Source organism: Carettochelys insculpta, chromosome 4 (genome assembly GCF_033958435.1).
Source record: "Carettochelys insculpta isolate YL-2023 chromosome 4, ASM3395843v1, whole genome shotgun sequence".
Taxonomy (NCBI): domain Eukaryota; kingdom Metazoa; phylum Chordata; order Testudines; family Carettochelyidae; genus Carettochelys; species Carettochelys insculpta.
The window spans coordinates 72287935-72300130 of NC_134140.1; the positions used below are offsets into that span (position 1 = coordinate 72287935).

Below are 12196 nucleotides of genomic sequence, written 5' to 3' on the forward strand. Positions count from 1 at the left end.
GCCGAGTTTATGAGCACTCAAAGTGCTTTTACAAGACTCCGTCCATGCCGCTGGCTAAATAGGCTATATACAAAATAAAAGTTGCTCATGTGGGAGTAGTTCACATGTTGGGAATGAGCCAAGAAAGGCCTGCCCTCCTTCTCTTCTTAACTTGAAAACTCCACTGAGCTCCATGAATCGGCAGAGCAGTCATTGCCTCTTTGTATGTATAAGCATTTAAACCCAGAACCACAAAGGAATAGAGGCACTGCTATGATCAGTTACTTGCTTACCCAAAGGCTTTTAGCATAGATTGATTATTTTAGTGTTGACCTAATATTTTATGCAAGGTCTATTTCCACATAAGTTTGTCTCTGGAAAAGCTGTTTCCAACTTTTTCTCCTGTTTGACCATTTTAAGACAAAACTACCACAGCGAATTTTAGGTGAGATCCTTACATCTACTTGGGCTTTTTTATGCCAGGTGAAAAGGTCAGAGCAGCATAAAGAGGCCTTAAGAGCTCTGTCACTGACTGGGGGGCAATTCTCCTGGGACAAATGCTGCACAAGATGGCTGTCAGACTGCATCCTGAGTTCAGTTTCACAAGCCTTTGCATAGGGAACATACCCAGAGTTGGAAGAGTGTGTTTAGGGTATGGCCACAGCATGCATAGCTCAAGAGTTGCTGGGCAGTGCTGTTCCCAGGGAGCTGCCCAAGGAATCTGCCATAAGTTAAGCAGCTCCCTGGGATGTTTCATCAAGGCCCTTCTCTTGTGCCTGGAACAACTCGGGATCAGGAGGGCACAAAGGTGGCTTAAATTATGTCTATACTGGAACCTGAGGCACCGTTTCAGCTGAGTTACACATACCCACGCCTGCTCAACCTGAGCTAGCATAGAGAAATATGGCAGGGCAGGCACGAGGGCATGGGCTTCAACACAGGCCAGCAGCATGAATAGGTGTCCAATGAATATGTACCCATGGGTCTGCATGTCTTCACTGTTATTTTTAGCTGTGATAGAATGGGGGTAATGCTCGTGTGATGTCTACTTTAGCTGCAGTCAGACCTCAGTGTAGGCAAATCCTTTAAAGCTTTCTGTCTCTCAGGTTGACCACTGCACCACAATAATTTGGCATAATCTAAATAAAAGCTAAGAACATAAGTGCAGAAATCTTACACAATCTGGAATATCCATATGAATTATGCACAAAAAAAATTCCCAAGCACCTGAACCAATTTACATATAAACTGATAAAACTAATACTCTAAAACAAAGTTTGATATAAAACAATCAGTCTTTTTGAATTTCCATGTTGTTATTATGGGACATTCACTGTACATACCTAGAATAATTCTTCACTGAAAGGTAAACTACATAATGATCTTTGTTTTAAAATATTGGTACCTTTATAATATATTTTAGTAAATATTCATTAATTTTAAAATAGTGTTTGTTATTCTAAAAGTTAGTGGATTCTTACTAACGATTGTAACATAACGAGCACGCGTTTTTGGCTGCCAATTGGTCAGTGAACATAGATTAATCTTATTTTCATACACTTGCCTGTGAAAGTAGCTGGTCAGCTCTGGAGGATATTTGGTAAAAATAAATAAAGAACTTACTAATTTGACTCTGTGACCAGGAGTGGCACTGATTTCCCATGTGCATTCCTTCCTACTTGGGTACTTGTCTGGCCAGTTCGGACTTGTGATGACTCCAGTTGGACTATGGATCTTCTGTTCACACTCAGCTGTGTCAATAATGACAGCATCAGTTAGTTTGAAAATCTGTGTTAAGATGTCAGAAAAGCTGGCTTTTCATAAACTGACTCACTGAAAGTAAAGGCTTTTCAGGGAGCTGGCCAATCACCTCTTCACTATCCAGTATCATGTTTATCACCTTTGGTAAATACATCACAGAGATTAATCTAATGCTGCTTGTTTACTGATTATCCATAACATTACAGTGCTGTTTACAATGGATCACATAAACCTTCTACAAATAAATTAAATATATGAATGATATGCCTGAACCATTTATCTAAATGAAGTCAATATTTTCCTATTCCTATTCCCTTTCCTAAGCTTTCCTCCCTAATTAAAATAAGCAGAAAAACCCATAGTCCACACCTACATGTCGACAGAGCTACGCTAAGCAGGTTTCTGGAAACTGCATGCCCACACGAGATTTCACTCTGGGCCTACGGGTCTGCTGGCAGGAAAGAGGCCATGCAGATGTGCCTCTGTCAGCTTAATGCCCCTGCCCCCACACCCCACCCCGTCACCAGTCCTGAATTGTCTTCATGCCTGAAAATATTTTGTTTTTTACAAACATTTAATTTGGCTTTCCTGCCCTCCCACCAAAGAAGGCATTAACGATTGATTTTTCCATACAATGCTTAAGGGGGGGATGTGGCGAGGGGGAAGAGGGAGAGGGGGAGAGACTCTTAGGCTGTGTCTACACTTGCATTCCTCTTTCAAAAGAGGCATGCAAATGAGGGAAATAAAAAATGCAAATGAGGTGGAGATTTACATATCTGGTTCCTCATTTGCATATTCTTATTTCAAAATAGCTTTTGAAGGATTCTTTCGAAGATGGGGTTTACTTTCGAAAGAGCAGTGTCTACACAGGTTTTCTTCTTTCGAAAGAAGCTATTTCAAAATAAGAATATGCAAATGAAGTGACAGATATGTAAGTCTGCACCTCGTTTGCATTTTCAATTTCCCTCATTTGCATGCCTCTTTTGAAAGAGGAATGCAAGTGTAGAGACAGACTTACTGGCTAAATACTGAGAATCGTCTGACTATACAAGGACATTGTCATAATTGAATTATTAGAAGTGCTTCTATATAAATAAACAATAATATTTTTATCTAAACAAAGCAAAAAAATGGGAAAAAAAAGCTATTCAACCCTCTTCAATACTTTCCCTTCTACGATCTCAAAAAGACTTTAAACACATCAGAGAATTTAGCCTCACAACACTCTCTGGAAGAAAATAAGGACTTCTCTAAATGGCACCACAGTCCAGACTTAAGGTATGTGATTTGTAGAGTGTTCTAACTGCCCCATGTAGACCCCACTAACTTATATTAAAAGTTGTCTAGTTTGCATCTATGCAATCTTCTGCTGGTACCTATTAAATCACACATGCGTAGTTTGGACTGGCACTGACCCACCCCTAAGCATTAGCATTCCAGCTTTACTGACTGAACAACTAAATCTCATGGGGCTCTCTTCACAATGAAATTAGCTGTGTTAGAAAATGTTCTTTAGGAGTCATGGTAATGGACATGGTGTTAAGCACTCAGTTTAAGAGGGACTGTCATGTTTAACCTTGTTTCAGCTAGCTATGACACTAAGGGCCTCTGTTTACATTTAGTGGTCAGCATAAGGTCAGTTACCATGACTCCTCAAGATTATGTTCCAACACAATCTAGTTTGCTAGTGAAGAGATCAAGTCACATACCCAAGGTCACACAGGAAATCTGTAGGCGAACCCATACCTCCCACTTCCTAATGCTGCACTTTCATTACTATTCTTAACTCCTCCCTATTCTAGATGAGGATAATTTTCTCAGAAGAAGATAACTTTCTAAAAGCTAGCTGTGTCATCTCTGCTATCTGCTGTCCAAATGTCCTAATACTTACCCTCCTTGCAGTCATGTTTATTTTCATGTAGCACAAATCCATTGCGACACTGGCACACATAGCTTCCTACAGTGTTGATGCATTCATGCTGGCAGCCACCATTATCCTTAGAACACTCGTCCTTGTCTAAGAGACACACAACATGCTTCTGTGAACATCATATCTATAGTTTGTAGAAAAGTAGGCAAAGTTACACATCAAAGTTTAAGTCCAGAAAAGGGTAAACTAAGGCACAGACCCTTTTTTTCAGATTGGCAATTTAATTGTACCTTAGTTCTACCCTTTCACTGTTCAGCCTGCATCCTTGAACCATGCCACTATTATTTTAGCCAATTACCATGAAAAGTGAGATCTGTTTCTCAGGCGAGAAAAAAAAGTTTCAACAAAATAAATATAGAGAGCAAATGGCTAATATTACTTTTTCAGCTGATTTTATTTGCATAGATTTCATAATTATCTCTGCAGTGACTACATTTTCATGGACAACAAGGGGTTTTGCTATCTGGACAAACACACAAGGTATTCCCAACTCAAACCAGTTCTATAGTATCAAAACAAAAAGCAGTCAAGTAGCACTTTAAAGACTAGCAAAATACTTTATTAGGTGAGCTTTCATGGGACAGACCCACTTCTTCAGACCATAGCCAGACCAGAACAGACTCAATATTGAAGAAGTAGGTCTGTGCCACGAAAGCTCACCTAACAAATTATTTTGCTTGTCTTTAAAGTGCTACTTGACTGCTTTTTGTTTTGATAGCATATAGACTAGCACGGCTCCCCCTCTGTTACAGTTCTATGGGGTATGCAGGTTGGACATTCAGGTAAACAAGGTTTCAAGCTCTGCACATATTGATATTTTTTAAAAAAATCACTCAGCATAAACATTATTGATTAATTGTTTTGACTTAGTAGAATGCAAAATTTGCTTTCATTTTAATGAATCTGGACATTTCACAAATCTGAAAAGGGAAAATATATTGTTAAAAAGCACAGAAAAGAAACGCATGTTAATTGTTTCAGGGAGATCTGCCATATAGCATGCAGTCCTGTTTATTAACATGTAGTCCTCTCTAAAAGAGCTTTTACTGTGTTAGAAGTCAATCAGATGGTAGCAGAGAAAATATGAGCTACATTAAACAGCCACCAAATCCCCTGCAGGGGAAAAAAGCCAAGCTAGATTAACAAGCAGTCATTACAGCAGAATGCATCGGCTACCATCATTCCATGTCATTTGGCTGTTGTCATTTTAGGTGAGGCTGGTCCATTAAATCAAAACTAGCAGACTGTTCCTGACATACATACATAATGTCATATCAAAACACCCTGTCATTTCAACATGCAAAAAACACCAAGGAGAACAAATCATATCAGAAGTCAGACTGTTTTAAAACTGGGATGCAGAGCATGCATCTCCTTTGCTGTCATGTTTCCTAAGACATATAAAAGGGAGTGTGATTTCTTAACAAAATTAATATGCAATATTTCAGACAGAGTTTGGTTCAGGGGGAATATCTACAGAAATAAAGCAGCCTTATATAACATAAGTCTGTTGTTACTGTTTTGTTCCTATTTTATTACTTCTCCTTATCTGGATTGAAGCATATTATACAGTAAAACAGCAAAAGGAATCTCTATTGTTTAGCTTGGACCTGTCAAAATGTAAATGAAGCTTGACCTGTTGACTTGCAGGCTTTTTGGTAAATTCTATTTGCACTTAATACATTGCTATACAGCAACATGATGGCCAAACATATTCGTAGGAAAATCCTGCAAGTGAAAAACCAAGTTTCTACTGCATTTTCAGCTGAGAGTGTTTGGGACCTCCCTGAAGATGTGAACTGATGTGAATGGTAAGGGACAATTTAAAAGTAAATGCAGTTCACTGAAGTGTTTGTCCAAGGGTTTATATTTCTGATTATAAAAACACAGAAGAATACTTCTTGCAGCCTTTATAAGAGGAACACAAAGTCAACATCATCCATTATTTAATTTCAAGCAAAAGTTTAATCTTTCATCTTTTCCAAAACAATCACTAGCATGTAATCCCTGTTGCAAGCTTAGAACTATGATAAGCAAATGAGAAACTAGAATGCAAGACAGTAACAAAACAAAAACCCTACATATTGCTGTCTCCTTTCTATTCAAACAAAAAGAATGGAAGGTGAACTCAAATTCTTTCAAAGGTAACAAACAAGGACAGTCCAGTAAAGTTATGTAATAAATAAAATAAAGGCCCTTTCCAGGTCCCCATCTGCCAAATTGTCAGAAGCTGCGTCTACACGTGCACGCTACTTCGAAGTAGCGGCAGTAACTTCGAAATAGCGCCCGTCACGTCTACACGTGTTGGGCGCTATTTCGAAGTTGAAATCGACGTTAGGCGGCGAGACGTCGAAGTCGCTAACCCCATGAGGGGATGGGAATAGCGCCCTACTTCGACGTTCAACATCGAAGTAGGGACGTGTAGACGATCCGCGTCCCGCAACATCGAAATAGCGGGGTCCTCCATGGCGGCCATCAGCTGGGGGGTTGAGAGATACTCTCTCTCCAGCCCTTGCGGGGCTCTGTGGTCACCGTGGGCAGCAGCCCTTAGCCCAGGGCTTCTGGCTGCTGCTGCTGCAGCTGGGGGTCCGTGCTGCATATACAGGGTCTGCAACTAGTTGTTGGCTCTGTGTATCTTGCACTGTTTAATGAAAGTGTGTCTGGGAGGGGCCCTTTAAGGGAGCGACTTGCTGTTGAGTCCGCCCCGTGACCCTGTCTGCAGCTGTGCCTGGCTCCCTTATTTCGATGTGTGCTACTTTGGCGTGTAGACGTTCCCTCGCTGTGCCTATTTCGATGTTGGGCTGAGCAACGTCGAAGTTGAACATCGACGTTGCCAGCCCTGGAGGATGTGTAGACGTTATTCATCGAAATAGACTATTTCGATGTCGCAACATCGAAATAAGCTATTTCGAAGTTGGGTGCACGTGTAGACGTAGCCAGAGACAGAAAAGTCTACTCTAACGTTACATAAATACATATTACACTGAAAAAAAATCTCAAAAAGGAGAGGTGAGTAAATAAATGGGCCTATGTTGGATCCCTTTAAAGTTCAGCTCTACAAAAAATAAAAGGTCTGAAGCCTAGTGACAGTAGAATAGAAAGAATTATTTGCACACTTAATGCTGGAGGAAATTTTTGAACAAACCTTACATATGGTGAATAAATCAGCATGAATTATTCCATCATGTCTGTAGCTCAGTTTCAAAATTAGTTCGTATTAGTTATAGAAACAAATGTTTTGCTGAGTTAAAACAAAATCATTTGTTGTGCTCACAGATGGAAATCAGTCTTCCAGTTTTGAATGGATGCTTTCTCTTTTTTTTTTGTTTTGTTTTGTTTTTTTTTTGTTTGTTTTTTTTTTTGTTTTCAGCACTCAGCATAGGGAAAGATCCATTCCCAACAGAAAGTTAGATTTTAACTATTTAGAGGACATGTGGTCATACCTCTGAGGCCCCCATAGGCCAACAGTCCATGAATAATACGTATGTGGCCTGAGGGGGCAACCTGTATCAAGTCCTTGCATGATTCAAAAACAAAAACTTTCTCTTTGCAGGCAGCTTTCTTGTCTGTGGGAAAAAAATGTACCAGGATAGTACCAGAGGTGAGTGTCTGCTCCAACATGAATCTACTTTAGGGTAGAAACATTTAGACTTTTCTTTGTAACCATTCATTGACTCATGAACCACAAAAAGACCCCAGCAAAATTCATTTTTATGCATCAAACTCTGAGCGCACAAAATATTATATTTACTTAAAAACCACAAAAATAGCTCTAGAGCTCATAATAAATGGAAGCAGTTTAACAAGTTGCGACCAGTAATTAACCCTATTATTGTTTAAAAGCCTCACTTAAAGAAATAATTAAAACTGCTCCCATGACCATCACTGTTCCTGCACAAAAAGTCAAACACAATTTTTTTTTGGCTTTTTCCTGAAGCAAGGCCATGTTGAATGATTCAGCAGCCTGCTTTTCCTTGTATGCCCACAGCCATTTTCAATAGATTGTCCAATTAACCATGTGAATGGCACAAAACTTGGAATAGGAAGTTTATGCTTAGGAGCATAATATTTATTTTTTAAAAAAATATTGAAGAAGCAATTTACAGAAAATATCAGCTACTTATAGCTGATGGTTTTAAGTTCTGCTTCCCCCTCCTCTAAGACAAGATTGTGTCTATGCAACATCTGTCCTATTTATAGAAAATCACCTTGAAACATTCCTCAAGACACAACACATGAATTCATTTACATATAAGCATTCTGAGCTAAATAAGCGCACTCTGGTACGCTAGGAAAATTTGAATGCTGATTAGCTGGTGAAGAGGTAAGAATTTATTACAGGTTGCACTTCTCAAATGGGTATTCTATTGTCTGGCAACATATATGGTCCAGCACAGAGTTTGCCAGACAAGAGAATAACAGGCTGGTTCAGGAGTGCCAGCGAGGCTGGGAGCCTGCCCCACAGCAGCAGGAAGCCAGGGTGCCAGAGTCCCTGCCTGCCCTGTGGCAGTGCAGGGGTTGGGAGCCAGGAGCTCCTGACTGCCCCGCATCAGCTAGAACCGGTAGGCTGCACAGGAGCTGGAGACGGAGACCCTGTCAGCCCTGGGGCAGAGCAGGGCTGGGATCCACAGCACCTGCTGGCCCTGCAGCAGAGTGGGCTGGGACCTGGAGTCCCCACAGCAGCCTCTGGGAGCCTGGATTGGGACCAGAGTACCAGGGAGAGGGGCTGGGGCTGCAGCAGCCCCTGAGCACAGGGTTGTCTGAGTGCAGAAATTCTACACCTCCCATCATCTGGCATATTTTCTTGTTCGAGACCTATTAGGTCCTGAGCATGCTGTATAGGTATGGTGCAAACTCTATTAGGAAAAAAATGGGTATGTAATGGAATTCAATCTTTGATTCATTCTTTCTGATCACCAGAAGTGTATACATTTCTATGACCATGTTGAACTCGATGCATAAACCTTTACTCTCAAATGTCTCCACTCACATTTTGTTATGCATCTACAAACACCTATTAACCCTAGCAATCATGAGAGATTATCCTTTTATCTTGTTTATCCTTTTATCAGACTTGTTGATTCACAGACTCCAAGGCCAGAAAGGGTCACTGTGATCCTTTTGTCTGACTTCCAAAGACATGACACAGAACAAAGAACCTGCACAAGTAATTCCTAGTGCACCTAGTTCAGAAAAAATCCAATCTTGATTTAAAAATCTTGAGTGATGGACACTTCACCAACACTCTTCGTAAATTGTATCCATGGTTATTTATTTCAGGGGGGTAGCTGTATTAGTCTGTTTCAGCAAGAAAACCAAGGAATCCTGTAGCACCTTGGACATTAACACACATATTTTGACATAAGCTTTTGTGGCCTGGAACCCACTTTGCCAGACTTTCTTGTTAATCTTTAAGGCGCCATAGGATTCCTCAATGGTTACTTACTCTCCCTGTTAAAATTAATAATTTATTTCCAATACATTTCTAGCTTCAACTTTCAGCCGCTAGGTCACACAATACCTTTCTGTGCTAAACTGAAGAATAGTTACTCCCCATTTAGATACTTATTGACTTTAACCAACTCACCCTTTCTGTTGTTATTGTTAAGCTAAACTGATTTATCACTGAGTCTGTCACTACAGCTACATCTACACATGCCCCTCCCTTTTGGAAAGGTCATACAAAAATGAAGTGGGTTGAAAGTGCTAATGAGGTGCTGATATCAGAATTCAGCACCTCATTTGCATAATGGCAGTCATCCAGAAAGCGGTGCTTTCAAATTGCAAAATAGCTGTGCAGATGAGATTGCTTTGAAAGGAAACACCGATTTCCAACAAAATTGGAAAGAAGTGTGCTTTCGAAATTGGGGGTTCCTTTTGAAGGAACCCTGTCTACATAGCTAGTTTTCAAATTGAAAGCAGCAGTGTCAACATTCCAGGTAGCCACCATTATGCAAATGAGGCACTGGATAGTAATATCAGTGCCTCATTAGCACGTTTGACCTGCTTCGTTCACATGCCTCTTCTGAAAGGCAGGGATATGTGGACATGTAGCCTATAAGGCATCATTTTCTAATCATTCATGTAGCTCTTCTCTGCACTCTCTCCAATTTATCAACATCCTACTTGCATTGTGGGCACCAGAAATGGATACACTACTCCAGCATCAGTCACACCAGTACCAAACATTACCTCTTTACTGTTATTAGAGTCACCTGTTTATACATGCCAGAAATGCATTACCTCCTTTGGCCACAGACTGACACTGGGAGCTCCTGTTCAGCTGATTATCCATCATGACCTCCAAATCCTCTTCAGGGACACTGCTTTTCAAAGTCAGAGACCCCCAACCTGTACTTCTGACCTACATACTTCCCCTCTAGATGTCTATACTTAACTTTAACTATATTGAAAGATATATTGTTTGCTTGATACCAGTATACCAAACAATCCGATCACTAAGAATCAGTGACTGTACTCTTCATTATTCACCACTTCCCCAATTTCTGTATCATCTCCAAACTTTAGCATTTTCAAACATTTTATGTTCTCTTCCAGGTCATTGATAGAAATGTTAATTAGCATAAGGGAAAGAACCAGTCCCTGAAGGATGCACTGGAAATATACCCATTCAGTGACAATTCTTCACTTACAATTGTATGTTGTGACCTATCAAACAGTTTCAATTAACTTAATCTAGGCCACTTTAATTATATACTGTTCTATTTTTTAAAATGAAAATGTTTTGCATATGGAGTCAAATTCTGTTGAGAAATCTAAATTTTCTGTGTGAACATGATTAACTTTATTGACCAAACTGGTAAGTCCACTAAAAAAAAAATCTGGTTAGTTTGACATGATTTGTTTTCCATAAAACCATGTTGATTTGCATTAATTACATTAATTACCCTCCCTTAATTTTTCATTAATTGACTCCCAAATCACCCACTCAGTTATCTCACTTGGGATTGATGTCGGGCTGACAGGCCATAATTATCTGTCAAAGTACTCAACCTTTTCAAAAAAATTGGCAGTTGAGACCTGACTGTAAGATTCTGAAAAGTCTGTACTATTCATTATGTCTGGGGTATTGATTTACCAAGAACTGTTTGGGGAATAGGATTGCCATAATTTCTTTCACCAAATGTGACTACCTGAGATGTCTTATACAGAAACAGCTTCTTGGCAAGTCATAAGAATTCCCTATTGATCAGACTAGTGAGCTATGTAGCCCTGTATTTCATCACCAACACTGTCCAGGATCAGCTGCTAAAAAGGAAGATACAACAAACTCCCTGAAAAGTCAGCTATGGGATAACCTGTCCCCAAGGAAAGTTTCCTACTAAGCTCCAGTAGTTAGAAGTGGACTGAGGCCTTAAATAAGGAGTGTTGTGAATTTTCTCAACAATATGTTTACTAATCTAATTGTGTATAGTCAGGCTACCCATATAAATGTCCAGTTTTTTAATACTACTCAGCTTTCAGCTGTCGTAATAAGTTCCATCATACAATAATGCATTGTGTGAATGATTTTTTTTTTTTAATTTGGTTTGAATTTGCCACCTTTCAAGTTCATTGACTGTCCCCTGGTTCTTGTATTCTAAAAATAGAATAGAAGCTTTTGATCTATTTTCCCTACATAATTCATTATTTTGTATACGTTTATCATGTTCCTTCTCATTCAGCCTGCTTCCAAGGTGATCTGTCCCAATCTTTTCAGTCTCAGAAAGAGTTTTGCTGTGCTGCTTTTCCACTTTACCTTCCAGGCAGGAAAAAAGCTTAAAGAAGGTAGCTGTTCATACATATACATCTTCACTTAAGCACCCATTAGATCACATGTTTGTGAAGAATATTGAGTCTGTGCTGGGCTGGCTATGGTCTGAAGAAGTGGGTCTGTCCCACAAAAGCTCACTTAATAAACTATTTTGCTAGTCTTTAAAGTGCTACTTGACTGCTTTTTGTTTTGATATGTTTGTGAAGGTACTTGGTGAGAGCAAACGGAATGGAATGCTTAAGATATACAGCATAATGTCTTCTTTTCTTATCTATCTGTTATGCCATGTTGTTCAGCTAACATTACTGAAACTACTCCTGGGAAGACTGAGGTAATGTTCTTGGCAGTATAACTACTACATGTTGGACAGATATAAAATATTGCTAATGATGACAGGCTGTATAAATAGAATGGTGACGTTTTTAAGAGGTTTTATCAATTCTATTATGATTTTAGTACACTCCTCCAATCTGTATAGGTCACCCTGGACCGTATACCTACCCTCCAACTTATCTACCTGTCCCCCTAGCTTAGTGTCACCTGCAGATTTGCTGAGGGTGCAATCCATCTCCTTATCCATGTCATTAAGATTTTGAAAAATACCAGCCCTAGAACTGATTGTTGGGGCACTCTACTTGAAACTGACCATCAACCAGACATTGAGCCATTGTGTACTACCCACTGGGCCCGATACTACAGTACAAATCTGTTCTTTCCTACAGACAACCCCCCAGTCTTATAATGATTCTCAC

General features: G+C 39.7%; 1 protein-coding gene across 2 annotated transcripts in view; it reads right to left on the bottom strand.

Moving 5' to 3' along the window:
• Window positions 1-12196, bottom strand: part of TLL1 (tolloid like 1) — a 241652-nt gene that overhangs the window by 26208 nt on the left and 203248 nt on the right. For both annotated transcript variants that reach the window (XM_074991871.1, XM_074991872.1), the window contains exons 18-19: window positions 3632-3757; window positions 1603-1730 (exon numbers count right to left, since the gene is read on the bottom strand). In XM_074991871.1, coding sequence (XP_074847972.1) covers window positions 1603-1730; window positions 3632-3757 — 254 coding nt within the window. The remainder of the gene's footprint in view (window positions 1-1602; window positions 1731-3631; window positions 3758-12196) is intronic.